Source organism: Monodon monoceros, unplaced genomic scaffold, assembly GCF_005190385.1.
Source record: "Monodon monoceros isolate NGI ecotype Baffin Bay Population unplaced genomic scaffold, NGI_Narwhal_1 Super_Scaffold_12, whole genome shotgun sequence".
Classification (NCBI taxonomy): Eukaryota; Metazoa; Chordata; class Mammalia; order Artiodactyla; family Monodontidae; genus Monodon; species Monodon monoceros.
The window spans coordinates 30018173-30044067 of NW_021703768.1; the positions used below are offsets into that span (position 1 = coordinate 30018173).

Below are 25895 nucleotides of genomic sequence, written 5' to 3' on the forward strand. Positions count from 1 at the left end.
CCAAGCTCTTTTTATTACCTTAGTTCTCAAACGTTTTCATTGATTTCCTTTTTTTTCTTTTGAGGTAGAGAATAGCTTTATTGCTTTGCCAGGCAAAGGGGGGCACAGCAGGCTAATGCCCTCACATATGCCCTCAACACCATACATGGAGAAAGGGAGAAGAAGTACGTGTGTGTGTATGTTAGGAGGAAGAGAAAACAGCGGAGCAATTTAAAAAAAGTGAAGATCTCCCATTTTACATTAGTGATGTGTAAAAATCTGGCTAATTCATAAATTATCTGCCTGTTTTAATATATAAGGAATGCTCTGTATGACTTAACGGTAAGTAAAACTAGGGTTTCAGGTAGATGGTCATGCTAATTCCGTGACTTTAAATATTCCCTTACATCTTCATGTTCTTGTGGGAATACTATACTCCAGGATGAGATCATTGTCTCTGGGAAGGTCTTAGCTTTGTCTAAAGTGTCAGGAAACAGCTTTATATTCTCTAGGCAGTTAAGTCTGAATATTAGCTCTGGGTATGGCTGTGTGCTAGGAATATGGGAATTAGACTAATTATAGCAGCATTTCAAAAGAAAATTGACCTATAAAGTCAAGTTACCGTTGAAATGTCAGCAAGGCATTGCTTCATATACTCCTATAACAGAGTATTTTTATAATTTGAAAATCGAGGAATATGACCATTTTTTTTCTTAAAGACAAACGGGCACTCAAAATTTATCTTAATTAACTCTAAAACAACACTTTTAAGGAATTATTTTTAAGTTCAACAATTTTCCTTTTAGACATAGTTCCTTACATTTGTTTAAGATTTTATAGTTGACAAGGCATTATCCCACCCATCTATCCCTCGATCAGTATAACAATCTAATAAGATAAGAAGAGATGCTAATCTTACCAACATAAATACTAACATGAGAAGATATGATTTATACATCACAAGCTCTTAATGTTCCATTTGTAGTTTATAAACTGTTAAAATGAATAAGCATATAATAAAAATTTAATTTTGGATATCCAAAGGATGATTGGTCTCTTCCTTTAATACATCATTTTCATAGTATAAACCTCTGTCTTTTCTACCTTATGGAAAAAAATTGAAAATATTAGATTTTTTTGTCAGTTCAAATTAACCGTTTTATTTTAAATTATAATCCTTTAGTTCCTTTACTTATGAGAAGGTAAAATATATATGTTTTACAAAATTCAATAGAGAATTTATTTCAAACAAAACTTTTCTGTTTACTCAATATCCTAGTGTTAGAATATCAGTACAATAATGTACATTATTAACAATAACTATATAATGGTACTGAAAGATTTAAATGAAAAGTGGTTGGATGAAACTTATTATCAATAAAATTTTTTTTTTAAGTGGCATTTTTGGTGTGTCATGGAGCACTTAAGCAGTGAAGAGGGTAGGCAGAGTACAGGATGTGGGCACCTAACACGTGGAAGTAGGGAAGACAGGGGGCTAGAAGCCAAGCACACTTGTCTTTTAACTCCTTTTGAGTCTGATCTCTGCCAAGGTTCTACCACTTTTTCTGATCCTATAAAAAGAGCAGCCCATGTACTTTCCTGCCTTACACGTACTGTCTGATTTCAACTGTTCCTCACCTGACCCTCTGTTCTGGCTATGATCTGAAATATCTAGAAACCCAAAAATGATTGTGGGGAAAGCCCTAAGACTAATATATGTTTCTGGATACAAGCTGGGTATGGGGGTGCTTTATAAGCTACACTGGCTGCCAGTATCACAGGCCAGGACTCAGAGTTAACATTCTGTAATTAATCCTATCACTCTGTAGACTAAATATGTGTAACAGAATAACTCTCTCTCTTTTCTTGAAAATATCTTTGGAGGGAGAACCTGACCCAGGCACTCAAGCAACCCCTTTAAACTATGCCCAGCACCCACAAAGTCACAATAAAACAAACAACCAGAACCCAATCAGTGAATATTTAAAAGAGCTTTAAGGAGAAAAGTTATCCAGATCAGGCTAAGCATATGTGGAAAATAAGCAATGTTGTTTCTTACCTAAAATAAGTAGCAATGCAGAGAATTACCACCAACATAGGATAATATATATAGAACCCATCTGCAATAAAGGATAAAACTTTCATGGAACCCATAATCTGAGGAGCAAGAAAAAATTAAATCAGTACAGTTCTATACCTTTCGTTCTTTTTCATTATTAGAAAATTCACCCATAACCATTTATATCAATTAATTCGGAGTTTTCAAAAAAGTAGAAATGAAGCACTAAATAGACTGATTTTTAAGTTCTCATCACAAGAGGAAAGAAATTGTAACTGTGAGGTGATGAATGTTAACTAAACTTATTATGATAATTATTTCACAATACATACATATACCAATTATGTTGTACACCATAAACTAATACAATGTTATATGTCTATATATCTTAATTTGCTTATTTATTAAGATTTTTCTCCACCAAATATTAATATTTTATAAATACTACTGAAAATCATCAAATACATTAAGACCATAAACATAAAGGTTAATATTATTATAAGTCAGGTCTATTGATATTGCTCAGCTGGACAACCTATATGAACCAAAAATTAATTTTTTATAATAAGATATAGCAATATCACTTTTATTCAGTCATTAGTAATTACATATACAATCTGTAAAAGAAAGCTTTAGTAATTTTTAAAAAGATCCTAATAATGCAACAGAACTTTTCCGCCAGCAGTAAAAAGAAATTTCACAATAATAGCACCCTATATAGATAATGAATCTAAAGAACTCTTTTTTGACAATACTTACAGATGTATAAGCAGTTGGCTGTGTATTCTGGTGAGAGATGGATGAATCCATATGGGTCAAACCCAAGAAATTAAGACATAAAGGAGGAGTCAAACGGCAAAATAACCTGCAGTAAGCATTAATAAACACAATATATAAAAATTAAAGCAGCAAGATACATTATATATTATGTTGAAATACATTAAGAACATTTCAGATCATTGTAACTATTATTCTCATCCATTTGTATTTTTAATTCTTAATACAAACTGCCCTTACTTTTGAGACATTCTGAAAATCCTATTAATCACATCTTCCTTAAAAACATCAACACCTACAAGGCAAAACTCCAGCCTCAGGTTATCTCCTTCGGTGGTGTTTGCCACTGCTTTATCCCAAGAATTTGTAGAGTGCCTCTGTATGTGCCTCTTCCACGCCTACCATCTGTGTAATCTAAATCTGTCTCAATAGCATGACGAGGACAGTAACATCCTCAGGTGAATTGTACTCAGTACGTAAAAGATCTGAAGTTTTATCAAAGTATGTCAACTCTGACAATTACAGGTATAAATAATAGTTGGAGCTCAGTTTTGACCAGATAAAAAGAGAATCTTACAGAACTACAGAGTTGGAGAGTAGAAGGAGACAAAAATGAAGAGAGGGTGTGAATAGAAAGAGGTAATATGAGTTCTTCTGTGGTGATAGAATAGTTCTGTATCTTGATTGTGGTGGTGGTTACGGAATCTACACACACACACACACACACACACGAATAAAGGACAAAAAATACTGAAAATTAATAAGGTCTGTGGTCTAGTTAACAGTAGTGTGTCTGTGTTTGTACAACAGCAATATAAAATGTCTCCACTGGGGGAAGCTGGGTGAAGGTTACTAGGACTCTTTGTATTATATTTGCAACTCCCTTTGAGTCTATAACTATTGGGGAAAAAAAGGTAAAAAAAAGTCTTAGAGATGCCTCAGATATTGATTCCTCTTGAAGTTCCCAAAGTCCAGCCCTAAAAACCTAATGTAACTAAGTTAACAATACGGACAAATAGTAGATTGTGCAACCTAGCCCAAGCTGGAACCATCTCTGTAAACTTCTACTAAATCTCTCAGCAAGAATTATTCTTTTGGTGTTCTTGGTCCTCCACAATTCAGTTTGAGGCCACTGAACCTCAGAACACTTTCTAGGTCTGACTTAGTCTCTAAACTCTCAAATATTCTTCTTATTACTAACCTATTTATTGACCCTCTAATTGGTAAATCCAGGCTCACTATGTCTTTCTTTTCCTTCCTAATCTAGCATACCCATTTTAACCCTAAACTTCAAGGAGGATTTAGCTAGCCATCAACAAGCACCTAATTAATACTTAAACCTAATCAATTAGCTCATAGAAATACAGGTGTTAGTGAAGACCCATAAACAAAAAGAAATAAAAGAGATCCATAAGAATACATGTAATGGAGACATTTCCCTTGTTTCTACACACAATCTACTTACATGCCACTGAAAAGAAGGCTGTAAGCATCAGTCTGGTGATGTGAAGCCAGGTAATAATAGTTAAATACACGAATCCTGAACACAGTAGAATAAACACAGATACTGAGGAAGAAGATGGAGAGGAAGCAAGCAATCTAAGAAAACAAAGAACCCAGTTTCAGACTAACAGACTTCAATACTTATATACTATCATAAGCATTATCTTTGAATTCCAGCTAACATTTATTGACATTCTAAAATTTATACACAGTAACAGTATAAATTTTTAACCGCCTAATTTCATTTTTTCATAAAATGAAATTATGAAAAAAAATCTACATCTTAATCAGTCCCACATCCTATCCATAAGTTTCAAAGCTACCTCCTGAAGTGAGCCTGTTCTCCCATTCCCTTGGCAACTCTTCACATGAAGACTATAAGTTATGTAGCTTCACTGGCATAAAGAGGATCAAAGCATTCTCATAGAAGTACTTTGCACTATTTTGCATCTTTTCATCTCTCCTCAAATACAGTTCTTAGTTTTTATATTCTGGGTAAAATGATGAAGCTCATTTTTGGAAGTGTGAATAATAACACTGTGGGAAACTTCACTGCTTTCATTATTACTAGAAGAAATATATGGAGAAAAGATACAACAGTTAAGGATTATACTATGGCTGACATTTATTTACGACCCATATAAAATAAACTGACCTCAATATAAATATAATTGTATGTTTTTTCGGCCAGCTGTATGAAGACTGCAAAGAGGGATAAGACAGGTGTGGTGCTAAAGAATGTGCACTCTGACCACACAACAATCACGGAGAAGATGGACAACACCACAGCAAGTACCCTATAAAACCACGGTCGCAAAAGACATTCCCAGTACCACTCTGGAAGATAAAAGAAAAAAATGATTAGGAAAACCATAAAGGAGTAACAGCGTATTTACAGTGTTTCAAAATACCTCCAATACAAGATACGTAATTGCAAAGAGAAAAACAGTGGTAGAACCAGGCAGACACCATCCTAAGCAAATGATCAGCAGTAATGGGACAAACTGATATTATGTGCCTCATGCTCTGATAAGAACACATCATTGCTGAGGTATTCCTGCCAAAAATGCAGAACCTGCATCTGATTATGAGGAAACATCAAACTCAAATTCAGGGACATTCAATAAAAAACTGACCTGTACTCTCCAAAACATTAATGTCATAAAATAATAACAGAGACCCAGAAATCGTTCCAGATTAAAGGAGACTAAGGAGACATGACAACTGAATGCAATGCACGATCTGGGATTTTTTTACAAAGAATATTATTGAGACAATTAGCAAAATCTGAACAAGGTCTGTAGATAACTGTACTGTATCAATGCTAATTTCTTTATTTTGATCACATTGTACTTGGTTATGTACAAAAACGTCTTTATTCTTAGAAAATACACACTGAAACGTTGAGAGGTAAAGAGGTTATCATGTCTGGATTTAACTCTGAAAAGATAAAGGAAAAATACGTATACAGATAAAGATAAAGCAAATGAATAAGGTAAAATGTTAACATTTAAGGAATCTGGGTGAAGGGCATATGGGAATTCTTTGTATTATTCTGGCAACTTTTTGTTAAGTCTGACTTTAGGCAAAAAAAAAAAAAAGTTAAAGAATAAAAAAAGAAGAAAACTCACAAAATTGAAAAGGTTATACTTCATTCATTGAAGAGTTGAGCTCCTGGCTCACTCTAAATCTTTTCAACCCTACTCACAGGATAGTTCCTGGTGATTTCAATATCCACACATGTGATCCTCCTTTCAATACCCTGGTCTTTCACTTCCTCGACCTACTCTCCTCCAATGAGTCTGTCCTCCAACTTACCTCAACTACTCATCCTTTAAATCTTTTATTACCGATAACTCCAACCCTTATAATCTCATTAAAGAATAGGATCCCTGTCCCCAAACAACACCTTCATCTACTATTCCAGCTCCACTGACTGACTTTACCCTGACCGACAGTCCATTTATTCTACTACCTTTTTCTTGCCACTTAACCTGATGTCCTTATTACTTTCTTTACCCAGCTCAGATTCCATAGTCTTTAAGGATAATCACTCTCCAATATCCCAATTCTCGTGGCCTCTCTTGCTTCCCTGTACTTGCTAAGCTAAACCACGCTCTGGTTAGATTCAACTCCTTGGCTACCCTGAGCCTGCACCCATGGAACTGCACATTGCAAGAGTAAGACACGCAACTCTTCTGACTCATCTCACTTTAAATTCTTAATCAATAGCTTCAAGTGGACCCTGAGCACTGCCTGGCTAGCGTACTATAATTCACCAATCTTCTCCCATGCCTACTCTCCCTAAGCAACTATTTTGCGCCCTCTTTCCTCAAATTTCCAAAATCTCTTGCCCTATAATTACTCTCAGCATTTCACTGAGAAAACAGAAGCTGGAAGAACAGAACCTCCCCAAGTGCCCGCCACTACATCTTTTCACACCTGCTCAAGTATATTTGTGCTTTACCTCCTAAACTAAGGCCTTTCTCCTCACTATTCACTATTTCCCTTTTCATCCCGCCTATAAATGTACATTGTCCCAGCCATTCTCTGCTGTCTCAACATATTTCCTCGAAGGTGTCATTTGCAAATTACATGCAATAATTTCTCTTGACCCTACCACTCTCCTTCAGCTACTCCCTCTTTATTCCCTTTTATAAAGAAAACATTTTGAGAGTTTTCTATTGTGTCTCTAACTGCTTTCCCTCGTTTTTCTTTCAAATTTCGATCAGGCTTTTTTACCCTTCCCCCCACTTCATTTCTCTGAAATCCCATTGTCAAGTCTTAATATTCATAATAATCTACCTATCTGAAACATTTGAAAAGGTACTTTATACAATCTTTTTCTCAAAACATTTCACTCTCCTGGTTTTCCTCCTATCTCACCGGCCATTCTTTTTCTAGTCTTTTCTGCTGGTTCCTCCGCATCAACTTGATGTCTAAATTGGCAGTACCTCAGGCTTGGTCCTCAGATTTTCTCTCTTCTCTATCCCATTACTTCTTCACTGACTTTATCCTAACCCATGGCCCACCTATACATTAATGACACACTAATTTATATTTGCAGAGCAGACTTCTTCCTTGAACTCCAATATCTACAGCCAACTACCTACTCAGCATCCTGTTCATACCTTTATGTATACACTGCCTGTTTTTCTCACTCTGCAAGGGCAGGAATTTTTGTCATTTTTGTTCACTGATATATACCAAGCACCCAACAATTCACAGCATATATAGGCTCAAATGTTTGTTGAATGAATGAAAACAAGTATCACATCATTCCTTTATTTAATTAAAAAAAAGATCCTCATTGAGACATTTGTTATGGCCATTATGTTTTCATACTCAAGACCAAACATGTAAAATAAAATCAAGTGAACTTAACAGTTTATTTGAATAAATAAGGTAAACAGAAGTTCTAATACTGTGACACTCTGATATTTTCATTAAGTTCTTCATACTAAATTTGATAACATTTGAAGAAAGTGTCATAAATAATCATAAAGGAGAATAAAAGTGTCATAAATAATCATAAAGGAGAATAAAATATTCTCCTATTGAATGAATAAGATATTCTGACTATTGAATGTAGGTTTTGTATATAGACTAATAAATGTAAGTAATCAAAGAGGACATCTTAGGGGAACATTTTAGTAGTATGTCAAGACTAAAGAAGAGATCCACACTTGTGATATAAAGCTGCTTAAAATTCTAACTGTTTTAAGTATATATTATGTATACAAGATATGCTTGATGTATTGCATATATTTTTGCATAGAATTTTGGTTATCTGTGAAGAAAGAGTGGAAGCTAATAGTTTATATGTTATATGACAAGTAAAATAGTTTTTTGGGGGAGGTTTATCAAATACATAGTATTACCATATGGCATAAGTCAAATAACACAATTATAATTTAACTTTGCATTGGTGAAAATATACACTTTTCATCAGAAAAATTATCAGCATTAAACTTTGAAATGTACATCAAATTACATACCAACTGTAGGATTATAAAAATATTGAATAAATCTATTTTCTGGCTCCGGCGATTGAAGGGTATGAACAAACTGACAAGTAGCACTAGTTTCATTTTTTGCTACATCTTCTAGATAAAATGCTTGTTCCAAAAGAATCTGCCATTGTACTTGAGTTCGACGGTGTCTCTGAACTGAATAAATCACCTAACAAAGAGAGCGGGGGTACACCTGTCAGTGTTCTGATCCAACAGTGATTCAACTCCCCACTAAGGAGCATGTTTTGGTTGTCACAACAATAGGAAAGGGGTCGTGGCATTTACTGGGTGGAGACAAGGATGTTAATATTCTATAATACATATAACACTTATGCTTAGTGAATAGTTCTCCCTCCCCAAATTCCAACAGTAATCATGTCGAGAAAAACAAAGTTAAAACACTTCAAAGAATAATGATAAGGACAGGATCAAAGGAAGTTTCTGATACACATTCACTCAAACTTCTTTTTTTGTGGGCAGTAATTACAAATCTAACTAAAATCATCAGAAGGTAAAAAGGCTATATAAAGTTACCTGTTTATGTAGTTTTACCAGACTCTTTTCACTTGGATAGGTATTATGTTTTTCATCAAAATCTTCATAATCATCCATGTTCCTACCCATTTTTTCCTGATACTCTATAGGGCACTAAAAGGAACGAGTAGATTTTTAGAAATTTTATTTGCAAAAAAGATAAAAATTTTATTTTTATTAAAAATCTTTCATTCTTGAGCATATCTAATTTTCTTGCAAACATCTTCCAGATTTGAAGTCGTCTACGCCACTATTAGTCATTTATTACCTCTATGAACTTGGGCAAGTTGGTTAACCTCCCTGAATAGATCTCAAAAGGTAGCAAATATAAGAGAAATGTAGAGAATTGATTCTCATGACTATCATCTTAACCAAAAGGAGCACTAGCTAATAATTAGTATAACAGATTTAAAATATAGGAAAAGAAATGGACAGCCATATGCAAAAAAAGGAAACTAGACCACTATTGCATACCATACATAAAAATCAACCCAAAATGGATTAAAGACTTGACTGTAAGACATGAAACCATAAAAATCCCAGAAGAAAATATAGGCAGGATGCTCTCTGACATTGGTCTTAGCAATATCTTTCTAGATATGTCTCCTCAGGCAAGGGAAGCAAAAGCAAAAATAGACAAATGTGATTATATCAAACTAAAAAGCTTCTGCACAGCAAAGGAAACCATCAATAAAATGAAAAGACAACCTACCAAATGAGAGGATATACTTACAAATGATATATCCAATAGGAGGTTAACATCCAAAATATGTAAAGAACTCATACAACTCAACAATGAACAAACAACTTGATTGAAAAATGGGCAGGGGAGCCGAAGAGATAGTTTCCAAAGAAGACATACAGGTGGCCAACAAGTGCATGAAAAGATGTTCAACATCACTAATTATTCAAGAAATGCAAATCAAAACCACAATGAGATTATCACCTCATACCTGTCAGAATGGCTATCATCAAAACGACAAGAAATAACAAGTGTTGGTGAAGATGTGGAGAACACAGAACCCTCATACACTATTGGTGGGAATGTAAATTGGTGCAGCCGCTATGGAAAACAGTATGGAGAGTCCTCAAAAAATTAAGACTACGGGGCTTCCCCGGTGGCGCAGTGGTTGAGAGTCCGCCTGCCGATGCAGGGGACATGGGTTCATGCCCCGGTCCGGGAAGATCCCACATGCCGCGGAGCGGCTGGGTCCGTGAGCCATGGCCACTGAGCCTGCGCATCTGGAGCCTGTGCTCCGCAACGGGAGAGGCCACAACAGTGAGAGGCCCGTGTACCGCAAAAAAAAAAAAAAAAAAGTCTACAATTACTGTATGATCTAGCTATCCCGCCTCTGGGAATTTATCCAAAGAATATGAAAATACTAATCCTAAAGGATATCTGCACCCCCATGTTCACTGCAGCATTATTTACAATAGCCAAGATAAACAATCTAAGTGCCCATCAGTGAATGAATGGATAAAGAAGATGTGATACACACACACACACACACATATACATACAGGGGAATACTACTCAGCTATTAAAAAAAAGATAAAATCTTGCCATCTGTAACAACACGGATGGACCTTGAGGGTATTATGCTAACTGAAATAAGTCAGATGAAGACAAATACCATAGGATTTAACTCATATGGGGAATATAAAAAGCTGATAAACAAACAAAAAGAAAATAAATGAATAAACCAAACCAAATAAAAACAAACATGTAGATACAGAGAACAGGGTAGTAGTGGGGGTTAGGGTGAAATGGGTAAAGGGGATCCACTGTATGGCGACTGATGGAAAATAAATTTTTGGTGTTAAGGATGGTATAGGGTATCTAGAAGTAGAAATATAATGTACACACAAAACTCATATAATGTTATAAATCAATGTTACCTCAATAAAAAAATAAAGGCTTACATACAAGTCTTTAAAAATAAAGTAAACTAAATACAAGAAAAGGAATAGTTCTGTGGTTGCAGAGAAGACAATTGGGGAACTCATTTCTGGAATAATCATTTTCGGAAGTATATGAATACCTCTAATTCAATACTAATGCATCAAAACCTTAATTGTATGGTTTCTTATTAAATATCTGTATTAAATATCTCATAATGTCATTCATTTTATGAAATATATTGTAAAATACCATGTACAAAGCTGATTAAATGTGATTATTGAGGACCTAATTTATTTTCTTATAGGAAATACGCTTTTAGTGACCACATTTCATGACACTTTTTTTTTTTCTGGTACGCGGGCCTCTCACTGTTGTGGCCTCTCCCATTGCAGAGCACAGGCTCCGGACACGCAGGCTCAGCAGCCATGGCTCACGGGCCCAGCCGCTCCGCGGCATGTGGGATCTTCCCGGACCGGGGCACGAACCTGTGTCCCCTGCATCAGCAGGCGGACTCTCAACCACTGCGCCACCGGGGAAGTCCTTAATGACACTTTTACAACCTATAAAGGTCCATCTCCATCACTGTGTCACGGCAATCATTTTACATTATTTAACATAACCTCTATAGCCACATTTCAATGGAAAATACTGCCAATAAATAATGTTAAACCTATAGTAACAAAAGAACAAATTCTATGTACAAATTACTATGGGTTTATGGTTAATATTGTCATGAAAATGGAAAGGAGTTGGAAGACTTCAATCATAGGCTGTTTGCATACTTTTCTGATGCTTTTATTATAATATAGTACGTAAATTTACATTTCAAAAGAAAATAGATGAGAATATTATTTAATTACCTTTTTAAGTATTGTGTCAACACATTTTCTCAGTGGGTGGTTATACTTGATGCTCTCATTCACTTTACGAACTTCCTATGAAAACAGTAAGAGAAATAAAAATATTTCCATTTCTGTAGATTAGATGTTTCAAATCAGGATGCTCTAGGTACTATATATATTCTCACAAGTTTAGTTCCAACCCAAATTACTCAGCATATAATGAAGTTCTATTCTCTGAATAAAAACTCTTAAGAACACAAAACACAAAATTATGGAACAGCTATACCTATACCCTCACACTTTTTATAACTTTCTAGATTTACTGCCTTACCATTTGCTTACTTGGTACACAGAGATGAATAAACATTATAAAAAGTCATGAAGGATCAGGCAAACTGAGATTCTGAAAGAACAGGACTGTGTTTCTCCATCTTGCTCCTCAAGCTCAATTATCTCATTACCTAAAATACAGCAGAGAAACCAGAGGAAGCAGAACAGGCTAAAAATGTCACAAAGCACCTGCTCCTTTCCAATGAGAGAGTACTTTACAGCAGTCACAACTAATGATTCATCCCACATTTTTAAAATTAAGAGTTCACTATGTGCCAGCACTGTGCTAGGTGTAAGGTCACCACAATCCATACTGGAGGGTGGAGTGGGAAGACATGGTGTTATAAGTCTTTCACGAAGATTGCAGTGTGGTGATGAGATAATTAAATCAACAATGTAATGCATATGAAAGAAATAAAGGGGTTAGAGAAGGGAATCTTTAGAATCAGTAGTTCTAAAAGAATCACGACATTCTATAATATAAATGAAATTTTTGAGAAGTTGGAACCACTGTTCTAGGAAGAAGAAACAGCATATTCAAAGGCTGGGAGGCAAGAGTGAACCAACCAGGATATTAAAAATAACATTCTGATTATAGGGCAGAGGATGGCCTTAAGAGATGTAAAACTGGGGGGCAGGGAAACCATAGGGCATATAGAAAAAGTTGTGAAAAAGTATAACGTATATGGAAAAAAAATCACTATCCTTAATATATGGAGAGCTCTTAAAAATCAAAAGAAAAATGGGAAGATACAGAAGAAATGCAATTGGCCAATAAATATCTGAAAAGATGTTCAATCCCACTAAAAAAAACTACAACTTTTTAAAATGAAGACAGTTTTCTTGTAAAATTATAAAAAACTGCTCTTATATAATGAGGTAAGATTGCGGGGGAAAAGGCCTCCCTATACACAGTAAAATGTGATATAATCTATTTGGAAGATAATTTAGCAATATCCATCAAAATTTAAAATATGCAGACCCCATGAATAATCTGTACCAACAGACACTGCTCCTGTCAAAGAGCTTAGCTTAGTGAAGAAAACAGACATTATTCAAATAGAAATGGTGTGAAAACTGCTGTATAATCTAGTGTGGAAGACTTTCTGATGAACCGATTACTTAAACTGAGATAAAAAGCTAAACTGAGGATAGGAGTCAGCTGATCAAAGGGAGGAGCAAGAATATTCCAGACAGAGGGACAGCATGTACCAAGGCCTCCAAGCAGAAGTGAACAAGGGGTTTCAGGAAAAGAAATTCCAGTGACTAACGGGAAAGGAGAGCAAGGGTATGCGCTGTGCTTGATCAGGCTGTAGAGTAAGAGCAAAGTATTCCAGAAGGCCTTAATAACATTTCATTTTGAGGTCAATGAGTAAGGCCTAAAACCGGAATGACAGGACTTGGGTTTTTAAAAGGTGCTTGAAGCATCACTACATTACACTCTTCCATTTCTAAGCTACCTTAAAGTTTTGTTGACTAGTTAGCATAACTTTGAATACAAACTATACAGTCTGATTATATATATGAAAATCATATTTTTCCTCTAAATTCTTTAGCATATTAAACAAAAGCAAGTACTGGAACATTGATATTTGCTATATCTTATAAATTTAAGTTTCCTTCAAGGTTCATAATTTTTATAAAGTGTGGAATGTATTTGAATAATAGCTTATTTTCTTCATATCAAATAACATAACTTTGAACTCTGTCATTATTGTGCCCAATCAATTCTTTACCAGACAAAATATATCAAGTCAGACTAAAAGGCAATTTTCAGTGGAATAAGTAGCTATTTGTCCCTCTCCAAATCCTCTACCTTGAAAAATGACAGCAGGTAGAGGTGACCTCTGGCCATCTAGCAAAAATTCCTTTTGAATGGTTTGACATGGCTTATAAGTTTTATTAATGCTTCAAAGAAAAGTAACAGACACACAGATGTATACATTCACTCCATAGAAAACATATCATAAAACACTAAACTGGTTTTTATAAAACTGCATTTGGAAGATTTTATGGATAGATGAAAAATATAATTAGTAATTACCAGAAAAAAAAAAAAGGTGATTGTGATCTCTTAAAAGATGTATTCAAAACCAGTGGATTTTAAAAGTTTTCTCTCAAACTAAGTTATCAGTATTCTTGTCCATGCTTTATTCTGCGCACCTCCATCAGACTGATTATCCTAAATCACATACAGGATCATGTCTCTTCCCTGCATGCAAGGTGTCAATGATTCCTCACTGATTTCAAAATACACTGAACTTTTGAGTCCGACATTCAAGGCCGTGCTATCTGGCTATCTATCTTTCAAACCTTGTAAACTTTATCTTTTATCTTATGCATAATTAATTTGGTTTTAAAACCTCCTGATACCTGACCAGAATGCTGTCAGCTATGAAAATTCTACCCATTCTTCAAGGCCCAGGTCATATTTCACTTCCTCCATTTCACCTCTTCCTCTAAGCGAAATTTCTCTACACTAGAGCATGTATCATTTACAGTGCATTTATCATATACTGTGAGGGACTGTACAATTTTCTACTCTAGACGGTTAGTATCCTAATGGCCAGTTCCACATAGCACTTAACATGGCAGGAAGACACTAGGTATTTAAAAAATGATGAAAAAAATTTCTCCACAAGTTTATAAATTTTCAGACATTCAGAAAAACAGGAAGGATCCCAAATTCCCTTTAAACATATGGACAAAGAAATTCATACCTGCTAAATCATGCATTTTTTGAGGGGGCAAAAAAGGGCTAGAGTTCTCCTGCTATGTATGTGGACTTCCTGCTATTTTCAAAAGATCCATTAAGAAAAGAGTAGTTTCTTACCATATAAAAATGGATCAAATTAACATTTTATACACCTTAAATTTACACAATGTTTTATGTCAGATATATTCAATAAAAAGAGTGGTTTCTTATTTACATGGAAAAATTTCTCTTATCTAAATTTTTTTAAATCCCTCACACCTTAAACCTACACTAAAATAGCAAAGAAGGCATCAATTCCAATCCTTAATTTTCCACATCCTATTTCTAAGTAGAGGACTCCCATTTAACAACAACAACAAAATCTATCTTTATTCACTGAAGATTCCTCCTAGCAAAATCCAGATCTAAAATAAACTGCATTTAATTTATACTTGGTCAAGGAAGTTTGAATGAACTGGTGAAATCCATATTCCTTAAATCTGAAACAACTGAATTTAATACCAACTTTTGAGGGGAACATTATCAAATTTAAATGATCTCCTTTTAATTATTTTATTATCAAATATAAATTTTCAAATATTTTTTCAAAATTCAAAATTTCAAATATATCAAATATAAAAAATACCAAATTAACTTCCTTTGAAAAATGTAATAATATCCATCACATGCTTAAGGAAATGTAATAGAGTATTATTTATAGATTTACTCCTATATTTTGAATCAATGTCTTCTGCTACAGTTCTTAACATTTTATAAATAAATGCAAGAAGTCAACATAAAAATTTTCAACCACAATTAAAGAATCAGTATTCATTCTTTTGTTCATTTATTCATTCACTTAAAAACGGCTGCTGAGTATCTAAGAATCTGGAGGACCAAAGAAGGTGTTTTGGGTTGAACAGTGCTCCCCCCAAAATCATATGTTGATGTCTCAAGCCCCAGTACCTTAGAATGTAATCTTGTCTGGAAATAGGGCTGTTGCAGATATAATTGGTTAAATTATGATAAGGTCATACTGGAATGGGGTGGGCCCATAATCTGTCTGGTGTCCTTATAAAAAGAGGAAATTTGGACACAGGCACACAGGGAGAACATCATGTGAATATGAAGACAGAGATCTATAATACAAGCCAAGGAACACCAAAGATTGTCAGTTAACTACCAGAAGATAGAAGAGAGGTATGGTACAAATTTCCCTATAGCCCTCAAAAGGAACCAACCCTGCTGACACCTTGATCTTGGATTTTCAACCCCCAGAGCTCTGAAACAATAGATTTCTGTTGTTTAAACCATAGTTCATGGTACTTTGTTATGGCAGCCCCAGGAAACTAACACAGAAGCCTCCACTGAAGAATTCTCACTTGTGTTGAGACCTGAAAATGAAGTAGGAATTAGCTAAAGAGACTGGAGAAATGAGCATTCCAAGAGTTTGGGAATAGCATACTCAAAGACAGAATAGAGTGCCAACAAATGTAATGGTTAAGAGCAGGGGTCGGCAAACCAGATCCAATCAGGCCCACCATCTGTTCTTGTTTGAACACATCCATTCCTCATTCATTGATATACTGTCTATGGCTGCTTTCATGCTACAGTGATGGAGTAGTTGCAACAGAGACCATATGGCACAGAAAGCCTAAAATATTTACTATCTGGCCCTTTACCGAAAGCTTGCCAATCCCTGTTAAAGCATGAACTAGAGTCACAGTGGCTCTATCACTCAGTAGCCACGTGAACATGGCAAACTCACCCTCTCTGTGTCTCATTTTCATTTATTAAACAAGGGCAAAAAATTCTCCCTTATAAGGTTGTTTTGAGAATTAAATTTATTAATATATAGAAAGTGCTTAGAAAGTCATAGGCAAATATGTGACTCTATATACTTGTTTGCCTACATACTTGTTTGCTATTATCATCACCATTATTAAGTTTGAGGAACCAAAGTTGACCAGCATGGGGAAGACAGAGAGATAAGAGAGAGCTAGACGTGGGCCAAATCATGTTTTGGTAGGCCACATTACAGCATTTTGCTTTACTCTAAAGTGAACGAAAGCCTTCAACATAAGGTTTTATGCTGAAGAATAACATTATTGGAATAGCATATTTGCGCAGAAGAGCAAAATCTGAGGTGACTACAACCTTTTTTAAAATCAACAATGAAATTATTAAACAGCAAAATTTTATAATTTGTTGTATTTTTTGTGTATATTATTGAAATTTAATACTTTCAATAACTTTGTGAAGTTGGTTCAAGTCATATGAATTTTACAAGTGAGTAAAATGAAGTGCCTTATTAAGATGACAGACAGGAAACAAAACTTAGGGACACAAATTCCCATGTATATTGGTCTCTAAAGAGGTTTCCAGACTTGGTGGGATTACTTTGGGTCAAATTTTCAGGAAGATGCGTCCTTTAATTTCTATTTTCACTTCTACTATGTCACGGTAACCATATAACTTATCATCTAATCTGGGAAACTTTTGAGTCTTAACTTTGAACTATTAAAAGTTAACCCAGGGGACTTACCTGGTGGTCCAGTGCTAAAGAATCCACCTTGCAATGCAGGGTACATGGGTTTGATCCCTGGTCAGGGAACTAAGATCCCACCTGCTGCGGGGCAACTAAGCCCGCACACCACAACTACTGAGCTCGCGTGCCTCAACTAGAGCCCCCGTGCCGCAAATTACAGAGTCCACATGCCACAACTACAGAGCCCACGTGCCCTGGAGCCTGCACACCACAACAAGAGAGAGCAAACCCGCACATCACAACTAGAGAAGCCCGTGCACCACAACGAAGAGTCCGCGCAGCACAACGAAAGATCCTTCATGCCTCAACGAAGACCCCGCGTACTGCAACTAAGACCTGGCGTGGCCAAAAAAATAAATAAAATAAAAATAAAAGTCACCCCAAGACAACAAGCGTAACACTGCACTGTTGAATATATTCTCCCTGCATCTCTGTCGGTTAGAAGATGGAGGTGATATCTCATGAAGCTGAACTGCCAATAAGAAGTCATTCAAATGGATGAGACATCCTTAATTACTGTATATCACCAAATTTTTATTCTAAAGCCCATCAGTGTGCCAACAACAAAACCAACAGTATATCCAAAAGGAGATACACACAACTTGATGACTGTTGACTCCACGGTTTAAAGTTACTTACCTCCATGACATCTTCTAAAGTCTCTTCTGCATCTGCTTTCTCCGTCATCAATTTGGCTGCCTTAAAATAAGTTTTCATAAGTAGATAACCTCTTTTTGCTCCATTCCAGTATGAGCGAGGGATTTCTACCAAGCCATACCCCAACAACAACACCAGAAGAAAAAGACCCCATGTATTTGCAGCAGCTATCCCAATTGTCTGAAGCTGGTTCCTAAGGAAGAAAACATAAGCAGATAGCTGTGATAGATAAATTTTTGCAACAAAAATGTTAAATGGAACTAGTGTTAAATGTTTTTTCAGAAAACTGCCCTACAAGATGGTTCCAATTTTATATGAAAAAATTCAACCTTCAAATCCTCAGCTACTCTTTTAGTAACAGCAGATAACGTGTTTTAATGAAAACACGTTCTGCAGTGTGACTGCAGAAATAGACTAACACAGGAAACACAGCTTCTATTATAGTTAAAATTAGAATCTAGGAAAATTCATGGCAAGAATTATCCTGAAGAAAATATATTTTTCATTAGGTGCTTTCTTATTTAATATTAACCAAGAGAAGCCTGAAAAAAATTTTAAGCCTGAAAAAATTTTAACTTGTTTTAAGGCAGATGCACGCAAACCTCAAGAATGCAACAGTAAGGATTATCATTGCCACTCCATTCCTAAACTTCTCAGCTCTGACTCTTCACGTATATTATAATAGACCACAAGTATAATACAGATTTCAATTTTATTGCAATGATAAATTCAAAGTTAAAGAGAAATATGCCCTCAAATTATAGTCAGAACAAAAGAAAAGTATTCACAAGTTCCAATGAGAAAGAAATCTAGGTATTTAGTCATACACAAAATTTGAAAGTCTATCAAAAAATCATGGGAGTTAATACTTTTAACATATAGCTCTTAGACAAAGCATAAGTCCCTTGTCCAACATGTATATTCAAAGATGTTATTCCATATTTTCCTTCTTAGTAATATATATTATTATGATATTCTTCTGGGGGAATCTATAAAACATATAATGGTAGGTTTCTCAAAGAAATGTTTGTTTACCTGCATATGAGATAAAAATTAATTTTCAAAAATGCAAATGTATACAGAAACAATGTTAAGAACATGGTTTTTCTTACCATTCTAAGTGCAAGTGTGGGTTTACAGCTACATAAATTAAAAACGCTCCAAAAATCAGCAAGTAGGTGCCATAATAGATTGCATTCTCAATCAGTGCAGTTTTGATCTTTCCAGTAATGGAAAACCCTCCTGATCTTGCATATGACTGCATAAAAGGTAACAGGATCCTGGATGATAAGAAAAAATATGATTAAAAAACACTTGACATGTCTGTATAATCTCAAAATACTGAAAATATGTGAATCTCAATTTTAATGTGCGGTTCTTTTCATGAATAAATATGATTTTATTTAATACTGAATAATTCAGTAATAATTAATACTGAACCAAACTATAATAGATAGCTGAATATTTTCCTAGTATTAAATTTTGGGGAGAGCAAAGCACATTCCTGGGAGCAAAAGGAGGCCACGATGACCAAGAGAGAGTACAACAGTATGCGTGACTTAAAATGAATCTAAAAAAAGGCCTTCAATGCTTTTATGAATAATTTAGATTGCATCCAAAGAATAACGAGGAATCATTTTCTTTAACGGAAAGGAGACATGATCAAATTTTAGTTTTCTAAGGACTGATAAAGCTTCAACATGGAGAATGTACTTAAATGGAACAAAATTGGAACTATTTAGAGAGGGTAAGGGGTGGTGCTGTGCTGGGAAGCAGGAGAGAGTATACTGATGTTGAAGTAGCTAGGACACATCCCAAAGGAGATGCACAGGAAGTAGCTTTTAGAGTCATCACCATATCAATGGTAGTGAAACAACATCAGTAGATGAAAGCTGGAAGGGTGAGTATATAGAATGAATGAGGGGCTTCCCTGGTGGTGCAGTGGTTAAGAATCCGCCCGCCAATGCAGGGGACACAGGTTCAAGCCCTGGTCTGGAAAGATCCCACATGCACAGAGCAACTAAGCCCATGTGCCAAAACTACTGAGCCTGCACTCTAGGGCCCAGAAGCCACAACTACTGAAGCCCGCGCGCCTAGAGCCCATGCTCCGCAGCAAGAGAAGCCACCGCAATGAGAAGCTCGCGCACCGCAACGAAGAGTAGCCCCCACTCGCTGCAACTAGAGAAAGCCCGTGCACAGCAATGAAGACCCAACGCAGCCAAAAATAAAATAAATTTAAAATAAATAAATTTTAAAAAACAGAAACTGATTTAGAATGAATGATAAGGAAAGATATGAGATGGACCCCTGAGAAATATCAACTTTTAAAGGAAAGGCCGACAAACAGAAGGAGAGACCAGCAAAGGAAACTGAGAGAGCAGTCAAGAGTTACAGAAGAAAACTAAGGAGTATATGGAGCAGAAACCAGAAGAAAGTATTTGAAAGGGAGAGAGAAAACAATAGAATCAAATGCTGCCAAGAGGTCAAGTAAATTAAGAGCCTGTATGTGTGAGTGGAGAAGGGAGGGTAGAAAATACGGTTCAATGGGTTGCGGAAAGGGTAAGCAGTGAGCAAATGGAGACACTGATGCAGACAATTCAAGAAGTTTGGCTGGGTAGGATAAACTATGGTATACTCACAAAATGGAATGTTTTACAGAAATGAAAAAGAAAAGAATACTGAGACATACAACATAGAAGAATCTTCCAAATATGTGCGCAAAAAGAGGGAGGCAAAAAAGTACATACTATATAACTCCATATTTATAAAGTTGAAAAGCAGGCAAAACTAATCTATGGTGATCAAAGTCAGAATCATGGTTACCTTTGGGGAGCATAATGACTGGGAGAGAAGTATGAGGGAAGTTTTGGGGGATATTGTTAATGTTCTATATCGTGATCTGGGTGCTGATTACATGGGTGTATTCACTTTGAAAAAAGTCAAACTAAACACTATCTGTGCAATTTACTATACTAATTCATACTCAAAAAAAGTCTCCTAAAAAATTCAGCTGTGATGAGTAGATCATTGAGGGGGAAGATAGAAAACTGGAAAGGGTTCTGATTTGAGACAGTTTTGTTTTGTTTTTAAAGATGAGAGAATTGTACATGCTTGGTTGAAACTGGAAGCTAGAAGTAAAAGTAACGAGAGCTGAAGGGGATGGGTCCATACTTCAGGAAGAGGGACTCTTCCATTCTTGGAGGGAAAGAAAGAAAGGATGGGTAGGTAGGTAGGTTTGTTGGTGAGAAGCTGAAAAGAGCTGCCATCTGATGACTTATTTTTTCACTGGGAGGCAGGAAGTAAAGTCATCTGCAATGAGAAAGGCGACTGTTTCTAGGATGTGAGAGAGAGTCACAAAGGGAAGAGCTGAGGTTTGTAGTGATTGGAAAGATTTGTCGTGGAGAATGAAGAGCAAGCAGACGAGAGAAACAAAAGATGAAAGTCTGGCAATGTTGAGGGCCTAGTCAAGTTCAGTGAACATGCTACAGGGGCACTACACTCTGCTATGTGATTTTTCTTTTGCAATGTTCACCACCTCCAGTTTTAGAGCTTAGTTACCCGCATAATATCTAAAATGCTCAGTAGGCAGTGGAAAAAGTATGAGTCTGGAGCACAGCAGAAAGACAAAGCTATATCGGGTAGAAAGAAAGATCTGGAATGCATCACAGATTAATGAAACCATGGCTATAATTAAAGTTGTTCAGGGAGAGTCAGATAACAAGATGACCAAAGATGGGACCCTAGGGAACACCAACCTTTAGGAAATGCGCCACAGAAATGGAGCCCATAAAGGAAATTCAGAAGGTTGGGCGAAGCACATAGAAAGAAAACCAGGGGATAATGATGACCTTAGCAAGAGAGCATTTTCACATAACAATGGGACTTGAAGCAAACTGAATTGAAGAATGTCCAGAGAGAAGGCAATTACTAAAAGGGAATGGTGACGAGGAGAATTTTTTGTTTCTGTTCTCTATTTCTTCTTTTTTTCTTTTCATTCCTTTTAAGATGTGAGAGACCCGAATGAGCAGAAAGAGACAGGATACAGATTTAAGGGAAAAAAAGTGACACTTGAATAAATTCTAAAATATGAAAGTTCACTGGAAAAATATTCACTTTTAAAAATTTAGCCAAAATATCAAAAATTTTATCCTTCACTACCACTTACCATGTTAAAAATTGTGATGTCCAATATACTACCCTCCAGAAAATTGGCATGATTCCATCAGGAATATAACTCCATGGCTTGAAACACGGATGTTGGCTATTTAATAACAATTTAAAGCCAATTAATCATAAATGATTACTTACATGAATTGCACAATTAATTTGTGTGTGGCAAAGTACACTTACATTCAGATTTTAAATTATTGATTCTAATTTGTAAAATTTCATAGAAAACTTAAAATTCAAAGCTGACTGTTGAAAAAACATACAAAAAGGGAATAAAACTGTTTTAAAGAGGAATGCATTTAAATTTTCAACTTTCAGTGTTTTTTTTAGTCATTGAGTAAAAAGAGGACAGAATGTTCTAATAGACTAATAAAGTGACAGTCTTTAAAAGCAAATGCATCATGAAATCAAATCTCTGATTTGGTTACCTTTAGGGTTGATGATTACCTTTAAGATACACACTCACCCCATTTGTGGGGCTGGTTATGGCAGGAAGGAGAGAAAGACGTTAGGTGATTAATTCCTAGAAACTGGAACCCTAACTCATCAGTCATATAGCATATCTCCTATGGAGATAGATGTCAGCATCTATACATAATTCTGTTTGAAGTTTCTGAATATATGTGTATCTGCCCATAGATTCTTCCAGTAATAGCCTGCCTACACTGTAAGGCTATCCTTTAGTCCAAGGGCTTCCAACAATCCACAATGGTTCTTCAAAAGGGAATAACAACTACATTTAAAATTTACCCTTATCCAGCTTTGATTAAAAAAAATAATAATAAAAGCTGCATAAAGAAGCATGCAAACACCACTTAAAGCATTGGTAAAAGCTATAACCAATATTTGTTAGTTTTTTACTTGGAAGTTTGATATGAATTCAATATAACCTTTTGATAATTTGAACTTTATTCTCAATCTAAAACTATAATGATATCAAAGGATGTGCAATATGAAAGGAATATCCTACATACAGAATAATCTCCTCGCCCTTTATTACAACCTTGTAAATTAAGGCAAATGAGAAAATGCATGCCCCATTTTTTTTGGATCGGGGAGAGGCTGAGAGGAAAAACAGCTTTTGGAAGTTACTTTCTTAGTAAGGGACTAAAAAAAATCAGGTCTTCTCCAAGCTTCTCATTAGCGTCTACTGAAAGGCCTTGGTTACCAATAAATATCTAAAGTTTATTTAAGATTTAAACTTAAGGGGCTTCTCGGGTGGCGTAGCAGTTGAGAGTCCGCCTGCCGATGCAGGGGACACGGGTTCATGCCCTGGTCCGGGAAGATCCCACATGCCGCAGAGCGGCTGGGCCCGTGAGCCATGGCGGCTGAGCCTGCGCTCCGCAACGGGAGAGGCCACAACAGTGAGAGGCCCGCGTACAGCAAAAAAAAAAAAAAAAAAGAAAAAAAAGATTTAAACTTAAATAAGACACAAGGTAATTAAAAGTCTATTAGCAAAGGATGAAGAAGGGAGGTGAATAGAGAACGAGGATAAACTTTTACAAATATAAAATCCAGATGGTAAAAACCGACAAGTTTTAAACAAATTGCCCCGTACAATATTAAAAAAAAAAAAAAAAAAAAAAGAAGAAGAAAGTACCTTGGAACCGGGGTAGCAGCTGCATACAGTCCTGTAATGTTGCTACTCTCAGTAGGGCTCGAGTTTGCAGCAGCATGTTTGCACCGGTTGTATATTGTCTAAAGCAATGAAGGTATGGTTTAAAAATGAAAACCAAAAAGTTACCAAGTACTTAAGGGATACTGAAGTGTATCAACCTATCTACCCAAAAGTACCTTCCTGGCTATGCTTTTTAGTAATCAAATTCATAGAGTAAATCTTAAGTTTAAAATATAAGTTAACTGTTACATGACTTGGTTGTCTTAAAAACATATCTCAAACATGCTGTATGACTACAACTGCCTTTTAAATTGTGAAAATCAGTTTCACCTCTTACCGTACTAACATCCAGAGGCAGTATGAAGACAATTAGAAAGCAGAGATACCAAGCTAGCAGTGTTCCAACAATTACAAGTCTATGTTGTTTCTTAAAGTCTCCATATCGATGAAGTAGGAATAATGCCAGAAAAAAGACAAAAACAATCTCGAGTCCCAAAGCTGCACCACTCATTATTCAATGTTTGCTCTGATTAACCAAAGTAATTCACATACAGGCTTGGATCATATCTGTAAACTGAAAAAAAAAAAAAAAAAAAAAAGTGTTAACATAGAAAATGACCACTTGGAAATCTCCTAATTATTTTTTTATTAATGTACTAATAGATTCTTTAGAAAACTGTCAGGCTTTACATTGGACTATAAGTAAGATGAAAAGGATAATTCCTACTCTCAAGTACTTAGTCTTATTTTTTAAATCATATGTTGAAAATTTCACATAAATTGTATCTTCAGGAAAAAAAAACTATTTTAGCAAAAACCACACTAGTTCCAAAAATACTACAAAGTAAGAATACTAGATATGAACAGTTTCAATACAGCATCACTTGAAGTTTCTTCCTTAATATTATAAGCCCTAACAGAATATTTTCTATTAAATACACTAGTGACTGGATTCTAGGAAATTAGATATTTCGTAAAGTAAAGTTTTCTAAGTATCGATAGTCACTACTTAAATTTTCTAAAAGAGAGGGAGGGAGAGCCAGAAAGAGAGAGACCATTTGAAAGTAATGTTTCCTTTGTTTGAAACAGTATTTTTCTTTCTTTCGTCCTAATCTTGTCTAACTTTTGGGACCTGAAATTCTTATTCATTTACTGCTCCACAAAATAAACTCAATATACTCGCCACTTTCCATCTATCTATACAAATCTTATTTTCTTTAAAGTTACTTCATCTATTTTATAGGCAGAAAAATTTATCAATGATTACTGAATAAAGTCATACATTTGAAAATATTTTTAATTATAAATGTTGATGATACAGATAGCAGAATATGGTTTATTTGATGTCTCTCTACTCTTATAAAATAATTTACCTTCACTAACTGAAGAAAATATATGTGCTTTTCACCTCTATAAAATCAATGTCAGGCATTTTTCTTTGTCTATGAATTAACTACAGTATCCCAAGGAATGAATCAACATCTTAACACAGAGAATCAAGATTATGATGCAACCCACCAAAATAAAATAAGGTAGAATCAATAAAATATGTCAAATTAACAAAGATCTCCAACCAAAACTAGTTATTAAAAGAATAAAGAAATTTGGGTACTTTAACAGTCTAAATTTAAATTTACATAAGAAATACTTCTATATGGAATATCACAAATAAAAATCACATTTAATAAACTACTTCATTATTTCTTTATATTATTGAAGTAGTTTCTTTCCATTCCTCTGTGGATTTCAACCAATATTTTCATTCTTAAATATCTAAAACTGAACCCCATTTGTCACTCTCTATCACCATATCCTGCTATATTTTTCTTCAAAGCACTTATCCACCTGATATAATGTATATTCTTTACTGTCTCCCTGAAAACACCCCCCAACACACACACACACACACACACACACACACACACAGACTCCATGAGAGCAGAGACTTGACTATTTTATTCAGTACTGTCCCCCATGTCTCTAATAGTGTCTGGCATACAGTCAGTATTCAAAAAATATCTCTTGAATGAATAAGCCAATGAATAAAAAACATTACTGTATCCTTTAGTATATACACTATTTTTTATTACTGCTGACTTCAAAGTCAATGTAAAACTCTTGTTATTGTCCCCAAAACTAATTTTACAAATACTTATTACAATTCAAAAGGCTTAGAACTCTGCTCATTACTACTACTCAAAATTTCAAATTTCATTTTCAAAGAAACAACTTGTACCATCACAATAACAGTGAGTTAAATCTTATTT

The 25895-nt window shown here is 35.2% G+C and overlaps 1 protein-coding gene across 3 annotated transcripts in view; it reads right to left on the reverse strand.

Annotated features, from left to right (window-relative positions):
* Positions 1–25895, reverse strand: part of LMBRD2 (LMBR1 domain containing 2) — a 52980-nt gene that overhangs the window by 18932 nt on the left and 8153 nt on the right. For 2 of the 3 annotated variants that reach the window (XM_029218096.1, XM_029218094.1), the window contains exons 2-13: positions 23966–24202; positions 23611–23708; positions 22006–22101; positions 18953–19120; positions 17823–18033; positions 11629–11703; positions 8866–8979; positions 8317–8500; positions 4974–5155; positions 4281–4414; positions 2798–2903; positions 2039–2136 (exon numbers count right to left, since the gene is read on the reverse strand). In XM_029218096.1, coding sequence (XP_029073929.1) covers positions 2039–2136; positions 2798–2903; positions 4281–4414; positions 4974–5155; positions 8317–8500; positions 8866–8979; positions 11629–11703; positions 17823–18033; positions 18953–19120; positions 22006–22101; positions 23611–23708; positions 23966–24139 — 1640 coding nt within the window. In that variant the 5' untranslated portion in view covers positions 24140–24202. Of the gene's footprint in view, positions 1–2038; positions 2137–2797; positions 2904–4280; positions 4415–4973; positions 5156–8316; positions 8501–8865; positions 8980–11628; positions 11704–17822; positions 18034–18952; positions 19121–22005; positions 22102–23610; positions 23709–23965; positions 24203–25895 lie in introns of those variants that run through there. The other variant, XM_029218097.1, reaches the window with a different exon arrangement.